General features: G+C 41.1%; 2 protein-coding genes and 1 long non-coding RNA gene across 6 annotated transcripts; 2 read left to right on the top strand and 1 right to left on the bottom strand.

The window, feature by feature from the left end:
* Window positions 1-910: 910 nt before the first annotated feature.
* On the bottom strand, window positions 911-11,312 carry rasip1 (Ras interacting protein 1). 4 transcript variants are annotated; one of them, XM_078252673.1, is made up of 16 exons: window positions 11,031-11,312; window positions 10,173-10,294; window positions 9,391-9,842; window positions 8,958-9,218; window positions 8,654-8,874; window positions 8,401-8,565; window positions 6,063-6,267; window positions 5,681-5,979; window positions 5,412-5,573; window positions 4,229-4,269; window positions 3,776-3,930; window positions 3,514-3,626; window positions 2,339-2,633; window positions 1,788-1,951; window positions 1,530-1,671; window positions 911-1,444 (listed from the first exon to the last, which is right to left on the bottom strand). In XM_078252673.1, exons 2-16 carry the CDS (start codon window positions 10,292-10,294, stop codon window positions 1,266-1,268), a joined length of 2,976 nt encoding a protein of 991 aa, XP_078108799.1. In that variant the 5' UTR covers window positions 11,031-11,312; the 3' UTR covers window positions 911-1,265. The 4 variants fall into 4 exon arrangements, with proteins under 4 accessions (XP_078108799.1, XP_078108800.1, XP_078108798.1 ...); XM_078252674.1 differs by having other exon boundaries at window positions 11,247-11,304; XM_078252672.1 differs by lacking the exon at window positions 11,031-11,312 and having other exon boundaries at window positions 10,173-10,312.
* Window positions 8,489-11,807, top strand: LOC144519542 (uncharacterized). Its single transcript, XR_013502118.1, has 4 exons — window positions 8,489-8,576; window positions 8,722-8,900; window positions 9,020-9,225; window positions 11,680-11,807. It is a non-coding gene; the product is annotated as an uncharacterized LOC144519542 (long non-coding RNA).
* Window positions 11,808-12,939: 1,132 nt separating this feature from the next.
* Window positions 12,940-15,710, top strand: cox6b2 (cytochrome c oxidase subunit 6B2). The gene is made up of 4 exons (XM_078252753.1): window positions 12,940-13,050; window positions 13,539-13,677; window positions 14,729-14,829; window positions 15,386-15,710. The coding sequence occupies exons 2-4, from the start codon at window positions 13,572-13,574 to the stop codon at window positions 15,437-15,439; spliced, it is 261 nt and encodes an 86-aa protein (XP_078108879.1). The 5' UTR covers window positions 12,940-13,050; window positions 13,539-13,571; the 3' UTR covers window positions 15,440-15,710.
* Window positions 15,711-20,532: the final 4,822 nt, after the last annotated feature.

The following is a 20,532-nucleotide window of genomic DNA, read 5'->3' as shown; positions in this document are numbered from 1 at the left end:
GCCTCTTCTTATGATTCATAATCTATAACCGGTCTTTCTCAGTGGCATGTTTTTGATGTCAGCGCTGTAAGAAATTGGGGAGACAGAACCGGAGGCAACAGTTATGATGTAAGCAGGGGGTCTCTCACGGGACTGATGTGTTTTTTTGTTAAAGCTTTTTACCGTAAAGGAATTCATCTGAGAGGCTGACAGGAAAAAAGGAAGCCATTTGGTCGGGCGCCAAAAGGAGGAGCGTGATAAGTTTGTGGAGACGTCATAGAGCTTCACTCTCAAAACAAAGAAAGCGGTGAACTGTTTTCTCAAGAGGTCTGCCTGACTAGACAATGAAATTTACTGGATATTACCAAATTGTGACAGTTCAAGTTAAGCTGTTACTCACTCCTGTTGATGATATCACCTGTCTGCTGCCTGCTCATTACAGCCACTTGCTGATTTATGCTTAATGAGCTGCACTTTAATAGGGCCATAGGATTGTACCACATTAATGAAATGTGAAACCCTACCAATCCGACCACTTGTGTGTGTCACATCAACAAAGGGAAATGAAAATCTCCCCTGCTCTTAAGTCACTGGCTTTGACCTTTACGACAGCTTACCTTGGTAAAGGTAATCTTTGTGTGTGGTCGTCAGCCTCATTTGCTTTCTTGAGTCATGACCCCTTCGTAAAATGCTACCATGATTACAGGAAATGAGAGTGTGCCTTTGGAGCAGACGATAATGTAGATGTTTGATCGCCTCCTTAGTCAAGCAATTCTACCTGCAGACTCATCATTTAACGTCAAAGGGGAATGAGTCCTGCATCGCCACCTTGTGGAATATTCCTTTGGTGTGGAAGTGTAGGCGATTGCCAAGCCCAAGGGGCCATGCTGTGGGAAACAAGCTTGTCAAAGATCACACGGAAACTGTAGGGCTTTTAGACTAGAATTCAGCGTTTTATTAAAAACAAGTAGTTTAAAAACATACATGGAAGCCAAGTAAAACAGTCACGTAAAGCATAACACTGCATGGCCCAACAGACATGAGGTTTTACTCCCTGCTTTGTAAAACCTATAAAGGCATACCAAACCCAATACATTTCTTTTACTTGAAAATATCTAAATGGATAAATGAATTGATATGGAACTGTCATGAAAAAACAACAACCAGGCAACAAAATGCAGAAAACATGTCCAGTTTGCATTTTTTTTTGTGGTGTGCAGTTAGCTGTTTCTGGTGATTTCCTTTTCACTTCTGAGACATTCATGGAGAGACAAATATGGGCTTCCTTAAAGCCGAGTCCTCTGATTGGCGGGGAGCTCATCCTGGTCGAGTCCCCACAAGAAGGTGCGGAGACATGTCACTTCCTTTTGGAGCTCAGGGCTCGGGATTGGCTGGGAGAGGTCGAGGCGTGGAGTCTCATTTGGCAGGATTAGAGGAGGATGGTCCAGGAAGCTCTCAAAGATGTCTAAAAGATGAGAAAAGCAAAAGAAAGAATTGACTTAACAGATAATTTTCCTGGGTGGATTCTTATCTCTGTTAGTTTTATTTACCTCCACTCAGCTCTGTGCCTGGCAGAGGGGCCCAGGATGCTGGTGGGGCTCTGGTTGGACCCAGCTTGTAATGGGTGAGCAGGTGGTGCAACTGGGAAGGGCTTAACAAGACATGGTCCTCCAGTAGACTGGTCCAGGATGACTGATAGACGAGAGGTTAATAGTCAATCAGTAAGAGAGGTTAATAGTCAATCAGTAAGACAGTTAATAATCTTGGGCTAGGACTGAGAAGGCTTCCTACACATGTAGCTGTGTTACCTGGATAAGTCGAGTCTTGGGAATACACAGGAAGTTGACTGTGACTGACAGTTTCTTCATAAACTCAGAGGCTATGTCTCCTAATCCCGCCCCCTGTAGCCAGTCCAGAACCAGGTCCAAGTTTGTACGGATCTGGACCGCTCTGGACCATGAAAACAGTCCATCTAGAGAGAGAGAGAGAGAGAGAGAGAGAGAGAGAGAGAGAACAGAACCAATTCTATTATTAAAGAGAGCACTTAAAGAGCAGCTCTGATTTTAAAGTGAGACTATCTAACTTTGGAAAGAAGAAATAACAAGTTCTAATAATAATAAACAATAAAAGACACCACTGCTCAATTTATTACACTCAGGGGTTTTACTGCTACAACCTTCCTTAGTCTGGTATTATTGTTTGAAACTAAATATTGCGGTATAACTGATCATTGTCACAAACTTTGTGACTCTTCTCTACTTGAGCTCCTTTAACATTATGTCCTAATTGTCACTTGTGGCCACAGTGGCTGCTGTTCAGCAAAAGTTACTTAGGCTCACTTAAACCTGTGACCTCTCACCTCTCTCCAACAAAGTATTGAGCAGGGAGGTGTTGGTGAAGAAAAAGAGGTAGCCAAAGGTTTGGGAGGTGAGCGGCGGGGACAGACACGCCTCGCGCGATAGCATCAGAGTACAGCGATACACTTCCACCAGCCCGGCAACTTTGGGCGGTAAGGTGGACACGTCATCCACCTCTACTTCCCCTCCTCCTTTCTCTTCTCCCTCTGCACTCTGAGCTCCATCCTTCTCCTTCTCCTTCTCTTCGCTGGAGAATGGGTTGCTGTCCAGTAGCGCTGGGAGGAGTGAGTACAGGGTCTTTGTGGACAGAAAGGACAGAAACTTGAGTTAATTTGTTGGCAGGGAGGGGACAGATTCAATAGGGATGGGTTAAAATGAAGATGATAGAGAGGAAGGTGGAGAGTTGTCTGTTGGTCTGTCCACCATTTTGGTCCACATTAAAATATTCCAACAAATATTGGATGGATTATGTTTTGGACATTTGTAGTTATGATTAAAATGTCTCAACTGCTATTTGATGGATTTTCTTGAAATTTGGTGCAGATATTCACATCCACCTCTGGATAGATTCTAATAACTTTGGTGTTCCCCTGACTTTTTTTGTTGGTGCTATCATCAGGTCAAATGTTCAAATTTGTCATTTATGACCAAATACCTGCAAAACTTAAACTTTCAATTTCCATCAGCCTCAGCTGTACTTAGAGTGTTTAGTGCTAATTAGCAAATGCTAGTAAGTTAACACAATAAAATCAGTTTTTTATTAGTATGTAGTGTGTTTACACTGGATAAATTACAAAATAAAGTATACTGAAATAACTTTACTGACTACAGTCAATTTGCATGTGTGCTGTTGATGCACACTATTCACCCAGAATGCAAAGCACAAAGAGAATGGAAGAGCTGCTCACAGCTGGAAAGAATTAAAATAAATTGTGGGTGTTGTTGGGGATGGCCATGGTGAGACAGCTCCAGAAACATCTTGGAAAACAAAAAAATATGTATTAAGTCTTCAGAAAGACATTTTGCTTGTCGCTTTGTGAAGTTTAATTCAAAGTGGTATTCCAAAATATTCCTGGCGTCACACATACAAAGCAATAACGTTGTTGACTATTTTTGTATGCTAACTGCTAAAACAGTATAGCGACATTTAGAAAAGTAGCATACTTTTATACTGTACCTTGGTGAGGTGATACACACACTGTTGGAAAGTGTGCATAATGACGTCATCCAGCTGCGCCAGAGCTTCTGAGCAGGTGTCCATGTCAGCCGTCAAAACTGGGTCCCCCGGAGCTTTAAAGAAAAGATCAGTAAGATGAATTAAAGATTTTATGCCCACTTTAATTTCTAATTTATTTCATTAAACGGTCGTAGCTTCTAAAGACTTTTTTTAATTTTTTTACTTGAATCAGTAATTTCCAGTCTTTTCAAATCACTCTCACCTTCAAACTCCCACTCTTTCTCCATGGCTTCTACTTTGACCTGAAAGAAGTTAAGGAGCTCTGTGGCATTTGACATCCAGAACATCAGGGGTCGAAGATCAAAGGACAGTTTCTGGACATTCGGCGTGCTTATCTCACCTTCTTGCTCTGTGGAACTGGACACATTTATGTAATGCCAAAGTTATGTTAGCTGTAAAATATTTGTGAACATTCTCCTGTCAGTATTTTCTTCATGCTTTAAAAGAGAAACACACCATACTGTGAGTAAAAATAGACTGTTATTATTGCTTAACTATATTTAAACCTTTTTTCAACATCGTCTTGTTATAATGCTTTCATCATACCACAAAAATGTACCAAAGACATAACAGCACAAGCACAAATGTATCATGAATCACTCAGCAGTAGATCTCTGAACAGAGGAAATATGAAGTAGAACAAAAATGTTCTTACTTTTGCGTGGGATGCTTATCCCCAAATTCCTTAATGTTGTCCTGTAAAGAGAGTTGGAGACAGAAGAGAACAGACATCTCGGGTTAGTGTGGGGAGGAGGAGGGGGAGCGGGGTCTAGCCCTGCAGCCAGGACAATTACAGCACATTTTCCAACAGGAGGGCAGTGACATCAGCTCATCCTCGCTCCTGTCGACAATGTAGCAGGCCACAATGAAGGGCACATGTCTGACTGCTGGTTTTTCTGTCTGACTGAATATCTCAATCTGCCTAACTGATGTTTTTCTGCCTACAGTAAATGTTTGAAGTAAGGACGTGGCCATATTGTCATGAAATACATTCCCAGAAAAGGTTCATGCTTCAGATGAACCACCACTAAACCTCTGAGATATTTTATTATTTTACTTAATAACATGAGGCACATTTTATATGTAAGGCATGGCTCTATGGATGGTAATGTCAGTCGATTCACTCTTTTGCTCCAGACTTAAATATCTCTAACTATTAAATAGAGTGACATTCATGGTTCCCAGAAATCCTATACTGACTATGTTGATTCCCTGACTTTTTCTCTGGCACCACCAGCAAGTTGACATTTTTGTCTTTTACTAAATTGTGTTGATAATTATTAGATGGATTGCCATACAATTTGTTTCAGACATCTATTACCCCATTAGGGTTGAATTGTAATAACTTTGGTGAACTTCTGATCTTTAATCTAGCACCATCATCAGGTCAAAATTATAATCTGTACAACACTTTTGTTTATAACCAAATACCTGCAAAACAAATGACATTCCCATTAGCCTCAGCTGTACTGTGTTAATTAATTGTAAGTGTTAATTACCAAATGTTAGCATGCTAACACATTAAACTAAGATAGTAAAAATGGCAAACATTATATGTTCTTAGCATGTTAGCATTGTAATTATAAGCATGTTAACATGCCAATGCACCACTGTTCCTAAGTAGGTTTTTCTTGTATTTATTGGACATTTTATGCCTCACAGAGCTAACAGTAGATGACCAGAAAGGGGGGGGAGATGAGAAATGACATGCAACAAAGGTCCATGGTTGTTGTCATTGTTGCGGCTCATGCTTGGCACCATTAATCCCAGGCCACCAGGACACTCCACATATCATTTTTTTTATTTTAGATATTGGGCTGTTGTTGTTTTTTACTTACCCAGACAATTTCTTTAATTAGATTTGCTGACTTGAGTAATATCTGTGGTGTGAGCGCGGGATCCAGGTGTTTGGAGGCATGATCTATCATGATTGAGAGGAGATAAGCAGGAGCTAAAGGTCCGCCTCCAGAGTCTGGGGAGGAATTTTTGGAGATAATCTCCTAAGAGAAAAAGGGATAAATATGTAATTGCATATCAAAAGGGCCATTTCTCTATGATACCAGATAAATGGATAGTTAGTAAGAGCTTCTTTATCTGCCTGTCTCACCTGTAACAGAGCATCTGCGTGACGGGGATGAAACTTCAGAACTGCCTCTGTAGACCCCAGGTAGTGCCTCAGAGCTTCCTGTCTGTCCACCAACCCTGAGGGGCAGCAGGTGGTGGAGGCATCCACCTGCCATGGCAGGGTCAATGCCAGCGGTGGAGCTGGAGTCACACGTGGGTCACGGTACAGGAAAAGGAAGTGGTTCCCCAAGCCAATCACATCCCCAGGCTTAAGGACCGTCTCCCTGTAAAGGGCCACCCCATTGTGTGTGACTGCGCCTCCTCTGAAGGGCCGCATCAGAGCTACAATAAAATAAAATTAGATTTAAGTAAACAGCAGGTGCACCATGGATCTAAGTATGATATGAGTCAGTGACTGTTAGTACCCTGTCTGTTGGGCGTCTCGGGAACAGCTGAGTCTCTCCTGACCAATAAGTGTCTGGCCAAGAGGTCATGAGCAGAGAGGAACGTGTCCACCTTCAGAGGCCTCTTCCCCTTCCTCTCCCTCTCTCTATCCTTCTCTCTCTCCCTTATTGTGGGCTTTCTTCCAAACACATGCGTATGTCCCGCCATGATGTACAAAACAAAATCCTAAACAAAACACAAAGTGGAGAGCAGAAGAAAGTCAGGGAGGTCTGTTATCTTTTAAGTGCTATGGTTTATATCAATCTTGTCCATCTTAGAGATGTTAAGTTGAACAGTAGGCGGTTGATAAGGTATGAAGTGTGTCACAGTTTGCTACAATGGAGACCTGTGTGATGTACACAGAGGGGTTTTATGCGTTCGGTGGATAAATTGTTGAGGCATTGTGTTGCTCTGAGGCTGTTTTGTGCAGTACGCTGAATGGGAGAGGCTTGTAGAGGGATGGAAATCCTGATGGTATGTGGCGATTACAGACATGCAGGTATGATGTCATGTACTGGGTGTGTGCACGCGTGTACATCTGCACAAATCCTCTATAAAAATGTCTGTTAGTTTGCATATGTGCACATGAGTGTATATGCACCTTGCTATAAAGTATACAACATACAGTGGGGCAAAAAAGTATTTAGTCAGCCACCAATTGTGCAAGTTCTCCCACTTAAAAAGATGAGAGAGGCCTGTAATTTTCATCATAGGTACACTTCAACTATGAGAGACAAAATGAGAAAAAAAAATCCAGAAAATCACATTGTAGGAATTTATTTGCAAATTATGGTGGAAAATAAGTATTTGGTCAATAACAAAAGTTCATCTCAATACTTTGTTATATACCCTTTGTTGGCAATGACAGAGGTCAAACGTTTTCTGTAAGTCTTCACAAGGTTTTCACACACTGTTGCTGGTATTTTGGCCCATTCCTCCTTGCAGATCTCCTCTAGAGCAGTGATGTTTTGGGGCTGTCGCTGGGCAACACGGACTTTCAACTCCCTCCAAAGATTTTCTATGGGGTTGAGATCTGGAGACTGGCTAGGCCACTCCAGGACCTTGAAATGCTTCTTACGAAGCCACTCCTTCGTTGCCCAGGCGGTGTGTTTGGGATCATTGTCATGCTGAAAGACCCCAGCTACGTTTCATCTTCAATGCCCTTGCTGATGGAAGGAGGTTTTCACTCAAAATCTCACGATACATGGCCCCATTCATTCTTTCGTTTACACGGATCAGTCGTCCTGGTCCCTTTGCAGAAAAACAGCCCCAAAGCATGATGTTTCCACCCCCATGCTTCACAGTAGGTATGGTGTTCTTTGGATGCACCTCAGCATTTTTTCCCCTCCAAACACGACGAGTTGAGTTTTTACCAAAAAGTTCTATTTTGGTTTCATCTGACCATATGACATTCTCCCAATCCTCTTCTGGATCATCCAAATGCTCTCTAGCAAACTCCAGACGGGCCTGGACATGTACTGGCTTAAGCAGGGGGACACGTCTGGCACTGCAGGATTTGAGTCCCTGGCGGCGTAGTGTGTTCCTGATGGTAGCCTTTGTTACTTTGGTCCCAGCTCTCTGCAGGTCATTCATTAGGTCCCCCTGTGTGGTTCTGAGAGTTTTGCTCACCGTTCTTGTTATCATTTTGACCCCACAGGGTGAGATCTTGCGTGGAGCCCCGGATCGAGGGAGATTATTAGTGGTCTTGTATGTCTTCCATTTCCTTATAATTTCTCCTACAGTTGATTTCTTCACACCAAGCTGCTTACCTATTGCATAGTCAGTCTTCCCAGCCTGGTGCAAGTCTACAATTTTGTTTCTGGTGTCCTTTGACAGCTCTTTGGTCTTGGCCATAGTGGAGTTTGGAGTGTGACTGTTTGAGGTTGTGGACAGGTGTCTTTTATACTGATAACAAGTTCAAACAGGTGCCATTAATACAGGTAACGAGTGGAGGACAGAGGAGCCTCTTAAAGAAGAAGTTACAGGTCTGTGAGAGCCAGAAATCTTGCTTGTTTGTAGGTGACCAAATACTTATTTTCCCGAGGAATTTGCAAATAAATTCATTAAAAATCCTACAATGTGATTTTCTGGATTTTTTTTTCTCATTTTGTCTCTCATAGTTGAAGTGTACCTATGATGAAAATTGCAAGCCTCTCTCATCTTTTTAAGTGGGAGAACTTGCACAATTGGTGGCTGAGTAAATACTTTTTTGCCCCACTGTAAGTGTCTGTGTGCCTGTGTTTACTTAGTGTACGTGTGTGTGGGTGTTGTTTGTGAGTGTTTTGTGTCCGTGAGATATCATCTGTCAGCGTGTCTTGCCTTGCTCTGATCGTAACCCTGCAGCAACAGGAAGTAGGGCCGGTCTGTGGGTGGAAGGATCAAACTTTGTGACATCACTTCCAGGTCACAGCTGGAGTAATCTTTCTCGTCCTCTGCAGACTGGTTCGTCCATCCAACCTTTATTTCAGCTTTTGAAGCTCTAATCTGAAGAAAAAGTGGGTTAAGACATGATTGTTAGAACGCCACATGCATGATTGATTATGTTTTTTCCTCACCACATCAGCTTCTCTACCTCTCCGTGCTGTGGGTTGATCATGCTCACAATGTTCTTCCTATCCTGCACTCCTCCGTTGTTGTTAGGTTGTTTGCTGACGTGGTTGCCTTGCCGACGCCGCAGACTCAGGTTCATGTCACTGATGCTCCTCCTGAGCTCTGAGTTTCTTCCACGGTGACCACGCTCGCTCTCCTCTGGTCCGCCTCCTGATGACATCCTGCTCCGCCGCCAGCGCACACCTGTTGCCCAGACAACCAGAGGATCGGTCAGTCTGACCCTGTGTCGTGTATAAAGAGACCTGCCTGTTGAGTCTTACACATACCTTGATAGTTCTCTCCCTCCCTCTCACGCTCCTTCTCCCTCTCCCTCTCTTCTCTCTCATAGTCTTCCTTTCTTTGGATTTCAAAGCGCCGCTCAAATCCGTCCTTAGGCCGCCACATGTCCACTAACAACAAGGGACATTCCCATGGGGCAACGCTTCTCCGGCACTCTGTCTCCCATTTGATAGCTCCATCTGGCTGCTTGATGGGCTTTCCAATGACATCACACAACAGGAAGTCCTCTGGGCTGTGTTTCTGGAGAACTAGAAGGTAATGGAGAAAGGGAGGAGGAAAGGGGGGTAATTATTTTTCCATAACACCGCTGTTTATGTTTATATTAAGTCATTCCCAATTGGTTTAAATATTTGAGCAAACAATTCCCAGTAATGGGTCGCAGCAGAGGTCCAAATGAGAGAACATTTCCCTCTCTCATACCTGCGTCATCTGTCTCCTCCCTCTCCCTCTCAGTGTACCGGGTGATGACCTGGGCAATGAGCTGTCTGGCTGTAGAGTGAATGTTGGCCAGCAGGGAGCGATAGTTGGCCCCACTAGAGAGGGCATCCCCATAGATCTTGATCAGGCCCGGGGCAGAGGAAGAGGCAGGGGGCAAGTAGTGGTGGGAGGAGGGGGCAGCTGAATGAGCCCAAACCTCTCTCTCCCTCTCCCCCACCGCTCGGTCCCTGTCGCTGTTAGAGCGCCCTCGCAGGAAGAGATGGGAAAGGCGTTTTGTGCGGGACTGGGTCCCAGCAGGCCGCGGCCTGAGGAAGGCCGGGGAAGGAGATGGGGATGGGGTAGGGGAAGCCAGCGAGGGGGTGGAGATAGAAAGGGAAGAGGAAGGAGCAGAGGGGGCCTCGTGGAGGGAGGCTGCGTCAGAGCTGGTGGTCGACCTGGGAACAACAGAGGAGGGGAAGACAGATGGAAGAGAGAGGAAGGAGAAAGGAAGGGACCAGTCAGCTGTGAATTATGACTGACCAAACACAGACAAACAACAAGGACTAAAATAAAAGAGGGAAGGGTTACAGGGTTGAAAGGATACCAATGACAGTGGAAGTAAGATAAGATGACATAAATACATGAACTATTCATTCAACAATCAGGCACTTAATTCTAACTAAACAATAACTGACATGAAAGTTGCATTACAAGAGAACAATTATACATGACTTAGAAGCAAAACAGGAGATAAAAAAGTGAGTTTAAGAGAACTTCAGACTAACTTGACAGAGATAGCGCTGGGCCAGCGACCCCCTAGTTTGGCAAAGTGTTTCCTGGGCGAGTTGATCCACAGACCCACTGGGAAATGAAGCTTTCTGAAGCGAGGACTGCCAGACCCCTCCATCTGACAGAGGGAGAGCATAGACATGCAGATATTGAGAACAAATATGTTGTTTTTAACTCAATAATCTGCAGTATGTCAAGATACTATAAATGTATCTTTTCCCCTAATCTGCTTAATCTACCTCCACACTGCAGCGGGGAATGTGTGTCAGCAATGCCAGGATTGAAACAATATAACAATGGCATGATGTCACCATTAAAAAATATCAACAGGATACCTACAGCAGGTTGTCAACATGGTGAAAACAAACAAACAATTAACTCAAAACACCCCAATCAGCCCCTGAAAATTATAGCGTGCATTTCCCATTCTCAAACAGGAAGCATCTTTTGTAGGACTCAGGTCCAGCTGTTGCACTGACAGGGAAATACCCACTCCAAAGGTCACTGTCTGTCCTATTCTTAGTATTATTTCTATGTAAATTACAATCAAAATTAAGGATCACACTTGCTTTTTTCCACCTCACAGGTGGAATTTGGAGGCCTAAACAAAATCATTGTAGTCCTCTGGAAAACTACCACCATTTAAAGTGTGATTTCTAACAACACTACTTGTTATGTCTTGACATGTGTGTCCACACCTAAAATCTACGTTGTCATTCTACGCAGAAAAGACAGCAGTTTTTAATCCTTCAGAGATGTTTTGGTGAATATTTAAAAAAATCAAACCATGAAATCAAAACGGTACATGAAAGAAATCCCAATGCTTTTAGTTGTTAGATTTTGAATACACTTACCCACAGTTACTACTGATCCTTCTATAGTGTGTTATGAGGATTCTTCGCCACCGAAATGCAAATACGCAGCTCAAAATAATCTAATAACCTTGTACGTTTCCTTTTTCCCGTGACGAAATTCCATTTTCAAAAGGGCCTAAACTTAACACACATCTACATATACATCTCTAATTCCTAATATCCATTAGTTCAAATAAGTTCTCTTAACTAAAATACCTTTTTCTTTTTCTTTTCTCTCTAACTGGAAAAGATCTGCGTCCTCTCACCCTCTGGCTCTCAGCCTCTCTGGGTCTATAGATAGAGAAACAGGCCCATTGTTCTAAGTGACAGAATTTCCTTCCTTTGCAGTGGACAACACCTATATCCTGACTAAGTGAGAGAGAGAGGCAGAGATTGGTAGAGAGCAAGAGAAGGGTGAATTTACACACACATATACAATGTAAGGTCTTATTGGGAATATTGCATACTGTATTATACACCACAAAGCAATCTAGATATCTATATTTTGGTCTGTCTGGATTATACACAAATATGGGGTCTCTGTTTCATCCTAATAAAGTTTAGTTACATCAAACAGGGTTTCAAAGCCACATAAGATTCCCAAGAATGTGTCCATTTAAATCCTGTACAACGTTGTGATTTTTATTAGAACAGATCACAAAACATACAGAGGGCCCAGTTTGAAGTTTTGCTGGAAAGAGGATGAAGGAAACACTCACAGCGAGACAGGAAGCTCAAGGGAGCAACAGAGACACCTGCGATCTTTGACCTTTTCTTTGACAGGAAGATGGCGATGGAAAGAGAAAGGAGACTGGCTCTGTGTCCCAGTTCAGGGGATGGATCCTCCAAAATCTGCATTTCTTGACCGAATACGACATCAACACGGGTCGATAACCCTTTTCCCATTTCGAAGGCTCCTCCACTGATTCAAAGTGTCACTGAGGGAGAAGAGAACAGGTTACTTCAAGTTAAATGTGGACAACATGTACAATAGCTGTAACATTAGCTTGATATTATCATAAGTCGGCATCATATTGATACAACAAATTAGGTCTGACTGTAGTTGGCCTCCTTGCCAATCATACATAAGGAACAGAAGAATACAGAATATAGGCCTACTATGAGTGACTTTGTCAAACATTAAAAAGAAATATTTAATCAAAGGACTTTAAAATGAATTCTACGTTCAACTGGTTACATCCTAAACGCTGTGTTTTCTTGTGGCCTGAGGGGACTCCTGTCAATGACTTTGAGCCAACAATCTGATACACTTTAGCAATGATTTGTGACTTCTAGGACTTTATATATTTTTACTCGAAATACCTTAGCCAAGCCCAAAGATGAATGTTGTTATATGTAGGCTACTTAAAAATTGATTTATTGTAAGCAACACAAATTCAAACTGACCACAGCAGTCCTCTTCAGAGGAAGCCATACTAAATTTAAAATTAGTTCTAAATTTTGTCAGCCACCTTCAAATCTACAAGCCTATTTGGTACTAAAATGTGTGTGGAGTGTTGCTTTAAGCTTTGCGTCCAAGATTAGGTAACCTACTTTATTTGTTTCAAAATAATACACCTTTAACAATGACTACATTAGCATGTAGATACTGCTTCTCATTAAACCACCAACATACTGTAGTTTTGTGCCGATCCATCCTACTGCTGAGGTGGGAAATATCAATAAAGCAACATAATATTCCACTGTGATTGGTGTATTTTGTCTCTGTTGCATTAGATTTGTAAGCTAAACTTATCCCTCTATAATGAGACAGGCTAGTTGTTATAGCTCAATAAAAATGAATAAAACATATTTTAGAAATATATAAACTTCAGCGCGCTGGTCTGGATTGGAGGACTGGTCAGGCAATATAGTACATCCATGACTTCCACTCATAGAGTGTATATATTACAGTCTATGCTCCCACTCGTCAGCCGATATCCCAGCATCCTTAGAGCGTCGACGTAGGAGGGCATGTTTCCGGAGCGCACCGAGGACACACATCAAGAACTGTCCCAAGGTTAGCTGTCGTTAACTGCTAAACTTTGTGTGCTTTGTACAAATTTTAAGCTTCTATTGCTCAAGCTCTCTGATATTTTGACTTACCAAACTCCCGGAACAACCAGGCGTCCTCAAATGTGTTATCTAACAAGATCTAGCTAGATATATTAACATGTTAGCAACGAGCCAGCTAACAGCTAAGATTAGCTAGCTAACTGACAACACTTTGTCAAGCTATGCAAACTATGCTAGCTTGTATTCAAAGATATGTGGCCGTGTCAATATGTGTTTGTTACATTTGATAAATGTTACAGTTGATAAATGAACTCGCATTGCGTAAAGCGTAAACAAAGCTAACCTAAATTTAACATTGATCACAACGGTATATTTAGCTCCAGATAACATTGAGCATTATACTGAAGTAACACTGGGATAACTCTGTTCATTTACGTTTTTATAATGCTGCACCAGCTGTGAGTTGATCCACCCTGTGTCTGTGTGTTTTAGTATCGTTCGGACGTGTGATTGAAGCTCATAAAGATGTCTGACACTTTTGATGAGAAGATCAAGAACTACAGGACGGCTCCCTTTGACGCCCGATTCCCCAACACCAACCAGACCCGCAACTGTTTCCAGAACTACCTTGGTGAGAACATGATCAATATTGTTGTGATTAGTCGTTTATAAGACTGGGGTAAAAGTTGATAAAACTGTTCGGACATAGCATCCAAGGACAGGACACTGAGAAAATACCTGAACTTGTCATGATGTGTATACTGCAACATAATGTTAGTTTAACAAACTGCATGAAATGTCTGTCAAAGCACTTACACACACACAAACGTGGTATTTTTTTTTTAGGTGCACCACTAAAATGTGCATTCATCAGCAACTTTTTGGTTTTGTTAAAATCTTTATATACAGTTTTACAATCTTGTGTAGAAACTACCATCAAATTTACTCGGTTCCCCACAAGATAGCTGGCAGTTAACGGTAATGCACAAATCAGGCATAGTTTAACTTCTAAGAACATTTTCACTTGAAATTAAAATATGACCTCCACATGACATTGGTAGAAATAGGTACACACAAGTCACAGTTCAGTTCATACTCCCAGCACTGTGATATGCAGGTTGGTTCAGATGTTATTAGCCACGTTGTTTCAGGTATTAGCCCTGTCATGTTAGGCACCCCACCTGAGTAGGAGGGGACCTTCCCCTTTCCTCCCAAGGTGAGGTGAATAAGGCGGTGTGTTGTGCCAGTTCTTCCTCAGCCTTCACTTCACAAACACCACACAAAATATTGGCCAATTTTATTTAAGGTGATTTTTAAAAAAAATACAGAAGTGATAATATTGTGCTTGAGCTCCAAGCCCACCAATCAAATCAGTTTCTTTCTATTAGGACAAAACTTAAATTGTCTGAGGTGTCTTTTATAATTGTGTAAGGTTATAACTAAAGTCAGTTTTATGAAAACTGCTTCATCATAGTGGTATGGTTATTACTTTCCGCTTCGGATTGAAGCTTTATCATCTTGCTAATAAAATGTAACGAAACAACAATCTCTGGTTGTTAATTTGTTCTGTCCAGACATTTTAATGCTGGTACTGACTGCCCCTTTTGATCTCTGTGGCTTCTTTTTTTTATGGTGTTTTTAGTATGAACATTGTGTCACATTTCTGTTGTGTTTTGCTCCAGACTTCCACAGGTGCAACAAGGCCCTGTCAGCCAAAGACCAGGATGTGGCTCCCTGTGATTGGTACCAGAGGGTTTACAAGAGCCTCTGTCCCATGAGCTGGGTAAGTTATAGGATAACAGCTAGTACCCTTATGTGAAGGTGTATGAAAGTGGAATGCACCACTACACTTCTTTCTAATAGTTTCATTGGACGCACACACTGAATGTTGTTAGTGCTGACTAGACAAGATTAGGTAATGTGTCCCAGAGACACTCATTGTTTTCCTGCTTCTTGATATTCTGAGGTGTGTGTGTGTGTGTGTGTGTGTGTGTGTGTGTGTGTGTGTGGTTTTGCTTCTCTGTAATTTATTTTGCATTGTTGTGTGATTTAACTGTTTGTCAGTTATCTCTAGGTAGTCTCATTATTGAGGTTCTTTTAGAGCTGCTGCAGCTGTTGAATTGATGAGGCAATTTGTACATGACATCAGATAACAGCTGTGAGACTATCTGAAGCCACATTCTGTTCCCAAGGCCTAGACATCTCATATCTGTGTCGGTGCTGTGTTCTAGGGACTGACATGAAACTACTACTGTCGATGTAAAGCTACAGTTCTGCTGATGCTTGAACACTAGTTTGTTGTCAGATGGGGCTAATATTTTCTCTGATATCTCCCGCAGGTCGGCAAATGGGACGAGCAGATAGAGAATGGAAGTTTCCCGGGAAAGATCTAAAATCGGCAGCCGTTATTGATCAGGACAGTCCACTGCTAGACATGCTGTTGCACCTTTACCTCTGTAGTGTGCCTCATGACATCTTCAAAACGGCTAACAAACCATCATCAATAATGTTAACTGTTATTAACTTTAAATATAAACACGCACAACTTTTTACCTCGCATGTTAAGGTCTGAAGTTTTTTCTCCGTCTATTGTAAAGTACTCTTCGGCTTTGTTTGATCAATAAATACAGTGCGGATTTAATTAAAAGGGTGTTGTTCATTAAACGGTTTCAGTACTTTGTCATATTGGATTTACCTATAGGGCATTTTTCCAAGCTAGACACAGTAAACTGTTTTCTTAAATTGGTTCCTTAATTTCACAAAGCAAGCCTGGTTATGAACTATACCCATTCAGGGGTAGATGTAATGGTTGCCATTAAGATTTCAGTTTAACTTGCAGAGACCTGTAGTCTCTCTGGAACACCTAACATAGCCTTCAGCTGTATTGATTTTTCTGCTCTGTATTCTCTTCAAAGTATTCCAGACTATATTTACACCGGAGATGAGGTGTTAAAGCTTAAGTGTGTAACTTTTTGATGTTAATGAACGTCCGTTACATTCAAGCCATTGCCAAATGAGTTGCTACAAAGCTGATAAAGACTATCGGCTCCACACAACTCTCTCTGTATTTCTCAGTATGGCTATGTTCAGAAGATTGCGTCGTCGCGCACAGAAGCTCAAGTGAAGATAATTACCTCTTCTGAGTCCATGTTTTTTTTAATGCTCCGTGTCCTCCTTGGCTACTAGCAACTGTGTGGAGGAGGAGGGGGTGGTGCGCAACGGAAGGCTTGTATCGTGGACGCGCCGACCGTGCTATTACTTCCTCATGGGGGGACAGAAACTACGCTCTATAGCTTTAAATTAGTTGTCTCTGAAACACCTCAGGTCTGTCTAGTGTAAAAACTTAATATAACAAAAGCCTCTATTCGACCAAGTAGTTACAGGAACGTAGTTCTAGGAACAGTCCACTTCTAAACAGTTCTAACTACTCACCCCCAAAACTGGTTTTACCATTTGCATTCGCACTGGCAGAGTGGCCATAGGAACTGGTAGGAGGGGTAAATTGTCTGAATGCCAGTGTAGACCTTTTGTGATGATAACACAAAAACTTCACAAGAATGTCAACAGGTGTGATTAGATGGCTGTGTGAACACAAAATATCTTTTATTATAACACAGCCATCTAACCACCACAATATTTTGTTATGATACCACAGCCATTTAAATTGCTGCTGCTCTTTTTAATCAAGCATGTAGGCCTACCTTCATGTGTGCATGTACAAATAACTGTAGTAACCCACTTTTCTATTAAATATTTTATTTATATCAAAGTAAAACACAACACAGCAAACTTTAGAGTGCAAAGATAAACTTAAGACCTGTTTACAAAAGTAGAATGCATGCTAAACAGTGAAGTTAATACAATATTAAAAAGATGCAGAAAAGGGAAAGACCCTGCCCTGAAGTAGGAGCTGAAAGAGTTACAGGAACTGCGGTCAGAGGAACTTAATAATCCCCAAATTGGTCCAGTCGGAACACGAGAAAAAAAGGGTTCTAGGAACGTTATGTTCTAGGAACTGCAAAAATCCCAGTGGCAGTGGTGTTAAAACCAGATGCTTGTTTTGGTGTAATACTCTATTTTCACCACAGTGTGGCACAGTTGAACTATCTCTTTGACTAAACGGCTTACAAGTGAATTGTTACTATAAAGCTTATTGATGTAGGGCAACTGAATAAGTCTCTTTGAGGACCAGTATCTGATATATTTCTGATGATCAATGGGTGTGATAGGTTGTGTTGACAGAGTAAGTGCTGCACCCTCCAACAAGTACTGATCTACTGCACTGATTCAAGTCTGGAAACCACAGCATTAGTTAATTTCATCAGAGGTGGCTATATGCACATAACTTGGCATTCACTGCAACAGAAGTAGAAGAATGTCAATGATTTCATGATGCAAATGAAATTTCACAAATGAAAATGTACAGATTTACAGGTTTCACAGATAAGAAAAACAGACACATAAACTTTAAAACATGTTAAAAAAAAAAAAAAAGGAAAGGGTCTTGCCTATACTTCCTGTTCAGTCATCCAAACACAGCATCTTCTGTAATACATCTTAAAAATATATATAAATTATTTCTTAAAACGGGACTGAAAGTGTAGGCTGTGCTGAATTACCAAAAAGCATACACAAAGATTCTCGTCTTTAGATTTGCTCATTCATTACTTTCATTCAAAAATAATATTCAACATGTTCAGGTTCATCAAACACAGTGTTGTCTTCTACATTTCCTCTCTAATGTGTATAATTATTTTATCGGTCAGACAAGAATTAACTTGCTCCTCTTTACCAGGATTTCACTGTTTACTTCACGCTGCCATTGTAGGTGGGTTTAACCTTCAGGATCTTAAGAAACATGCAGTCTTGCATTGTGTTACAGTGACAGTATTGGCGCCTCCGTCCTCAGTGCAATCTTCCTTTCTTCCACTGGCAACTGTTCACCTCAGCTATGCTACAATACGTCCTGACAAGCCAGAGAGGGTGTGTTCCGCTCTTCTCTGTTGATCTGTTAGGCCAGATAAACTTTTCCTTAAGCCTTTGAAGCCTTAAGACGTGTTTCTGATAGTTGTGCCATAGATGTGGTGGCAAAATAAAAAGCCTGCTCAAAACGTAAAGCTAAGTGACTGCTAGAGAGCTGTGGATGTCATGTGGGAGTATGTCGGGGTCAATTTGTGTCAAAATCATGGCAACTCTAAAAACACAAGGTGGCACTGCTGTACCAAATAGAAACGAGTAACACCTCCAGTAATCTGTTGTCACAATGCTCCATCTCTCTGTTGACCATGAACCATAGACTTATATACAGTCTATGCCCTGAACCACCATATTATCGTTATAAATACGTTTATAATGTTTAATCCCACACATGACCTCAAATTGACCAAATATACCTGAAATTGAACTAAAGAGAAATGTGTAGAAAATTATGGAAACATTTAGAATATTTTCTATTTAATGCAGTGACGCAGCCATTTCAAAACATTGACAACTGTGTTTGAATATTTTGCTCTATGTAATATACCATAGGCCAATAGGAAAAGGTTCAATGAAGTGTTGGAATATTCAATATATACTGTAGTTTCAGTGTGGGAAAGGAAGGGTTTTCTTTCCTTAGCTTTTAAGCTATCAGACAGAAAATCTTATGGAACAATCTTGCGTTTGCCAATATTGTTGTTCCCTGTTGAAACATTATTAAAGCAAAATAATTATAAATTTATAATATAATATTAATTTTAGTTATAAATTTGCTGATAAAATGGCTTTTAAGTAAAAGTTTAAAAGAATGGTGCACTATAAAGGCCACAAAAGCAAAACAAAGGAAGGAACAGGCTTTACTTGTCTTGTTGACTTCATATTAAGTCTATGCCACCTGAATTTACATACAGGGCAACTAACACACACGGATGTTTTGAGCTCAGGCTACAGGATATCGTTTGCAGATGTCTTATAATTTGATTTGCTCACTCAGGCCAGGTCACCGGAGGAGATGCTGCGGGATCGGTTTCCTTGGAAACGGCTCACGGGATCCAGTTGGAAAGGCTTGGACAGTGGTGTATTTTCTAAAAGAATGAAAAAGTATTTATGCAACATTTGCACATCTCTCTCTCTCTCTCTCTCTCTCTCTCTCTCTCTCTCTCTGTTAGTTCCTTTTCTTGGGTATTTCAAGAGAAAATTAAATAATTGATTGCACAGAAGACTATTACTACACACAGAAAGGGAAGGAGATACCCACATTCAACACAACCAACCGATTTACTCTTACAACAGATTTCCAGTCACTTTTTTTCCCCCCAGGTTCTGATGTATCAACTCATTGATGAATCAAGCACAATAGTAATGACTTACATCTGCTGGCAGGCCTTAGGAAAATGTGGTTTAATCTTAGTTTAACAATAAAATATCAGTATTGTAATGTGAGTGGCTCTGTCCAAAAGGAGGTGTGGTTGTTTTAAGGTATTATGACATTTATTAATATGTACAGCATATAACCTAGGTTTTCATATTCACAGTCAAAGCTATAGGTTCAGTCATGGTTTGGTTAGGACTGAGGGCTCTGAATAGCTCCTTGAAACACTGCATCATAGTGGCTCCTCTTCATGTTACGTATAAGTGAAAGTCTAAACTTTGATGCAATGTGTAACGGCAGTTCCAAAATGAGCCACAGAGAGAGATGAGTTAACGCTCAAACAGGCGTCACCTGGATGTGAGGTTGACTAATATCCTGTTCATGAGGTCAGATACTGTTTTTAAACTCATACTGGAATATCCCTACTTGTTGATCATACATGAATATGTAAATGAATAATCAATCTGTATTTAGTTTTGATGTAAACGCCAAAAATGATCCGGTGTCCACTCATTCTGCTCAGGAATTAATATGTCTATTTATGTCTATCATTTCTAGAACTGGACTGTTATCTATAGGATACAGTTTAAAGGATCACATGTGTGATTAAATGTTAAACTAGAAAACAACCTCTAAGTGTTGGTGCCTCCACCATCAACTGTAAGAGAGTGAGCTGGTAGTTGAGATCAAGTTAAAACTTTTTGACCATAATCACTCCATCATTTATTCCTGCATTAAAATAGTTTATAATACAGATCAGGACTGTAGCTGCCACTGAGGACACAGAGGTCAGAAAATTCACAGACCGATACAGACTTTTATTTTTGATATGTGGTCAATGTCTTCTGTTTCAGCATTGTATGATAGGCTACTGACAGGCTTCTACATCTTTAAGTTGTTTTCTCTGGGAGATATGCTGGGTCAGTGGATATTTGTTAAATGCTAAATTGTCTCCCAAATCCAAGATCATGGTGATGTAATGTAATGGATGCTGATGTTGTTGTTGACGATGGTCATTGTTGATTATGTTGTGTCAACTTTGTAGGCTGATATGCACTTTTCCTACCCTATGTAGGTTACTTTGACGCTGCTATCCATGCACCTTGTACTGGTATTTATTTGTCCTCGTACTGTTAC

The sequence above is a fragment of the Sander vitreus genome, chromosome 6 (assembly GCF_031162955.1).
Source record: "Sander vitreus isolate 19-12246 chromosome 6, sanVit1, whole genome shotgun sequence".
NCBI classification, from domain to species: Eukaryota; Metazoa; Chordata; class Actinopteri; order Perciformes; family Percidae; genus Sander; species Sander vitreus.
This window is presented reverse-complemented; position numbering and strand designations above follow the sequence as displayed.

Excerpts from the sequence above, each read along its gene's own strand:
- cox6b2 (XM_078252753.1), top strand. The coding sequence starts at position 13,572 with ATGTCTGACACTTTTGATGAGAAGATCAAGAACTACAGGACGGCTCCC. Across the intron at positions 13,678-14,728 it reads CTGTTTCCAGAACTACCTTG|ACTTCCACAGGTGCAACAAG; the intron begins GTGAGAACATGA and ends GTTTTGCTCCAG. Across the intron at positions 14,830-15,385 it reads GCCTCTGTCCCATGAGCTGG|GTCGGCAAATGGGACGAGCA; the intron begins GTAAGTTATAGG and ends TATCTCCCGCAG.
- rasip1 (XM_078252672.1), bottom strand. The coding sequence starts at position 10,312 with ATGCTCTCCCTCTGTCAGATGGAGGGGTCTGGCAGTCCTCGCTTCAGA. Across the intron at positions 8,566-8,653 it reads TCAACCCACAGCACGGAGAG|ATTAGAGCTTCAAAAGCTGA; the intron begins GTAGAGAAGCTG and ends CTTTTTCTTCAG. Across the intron at positions 2,634-3,513 it reads GTGTGTATCACCTCACCAAG|ACCCTGTACTCACTCCTCCC; the intron begins GTACAGTATAAA and ends CTGTCCACAAAG.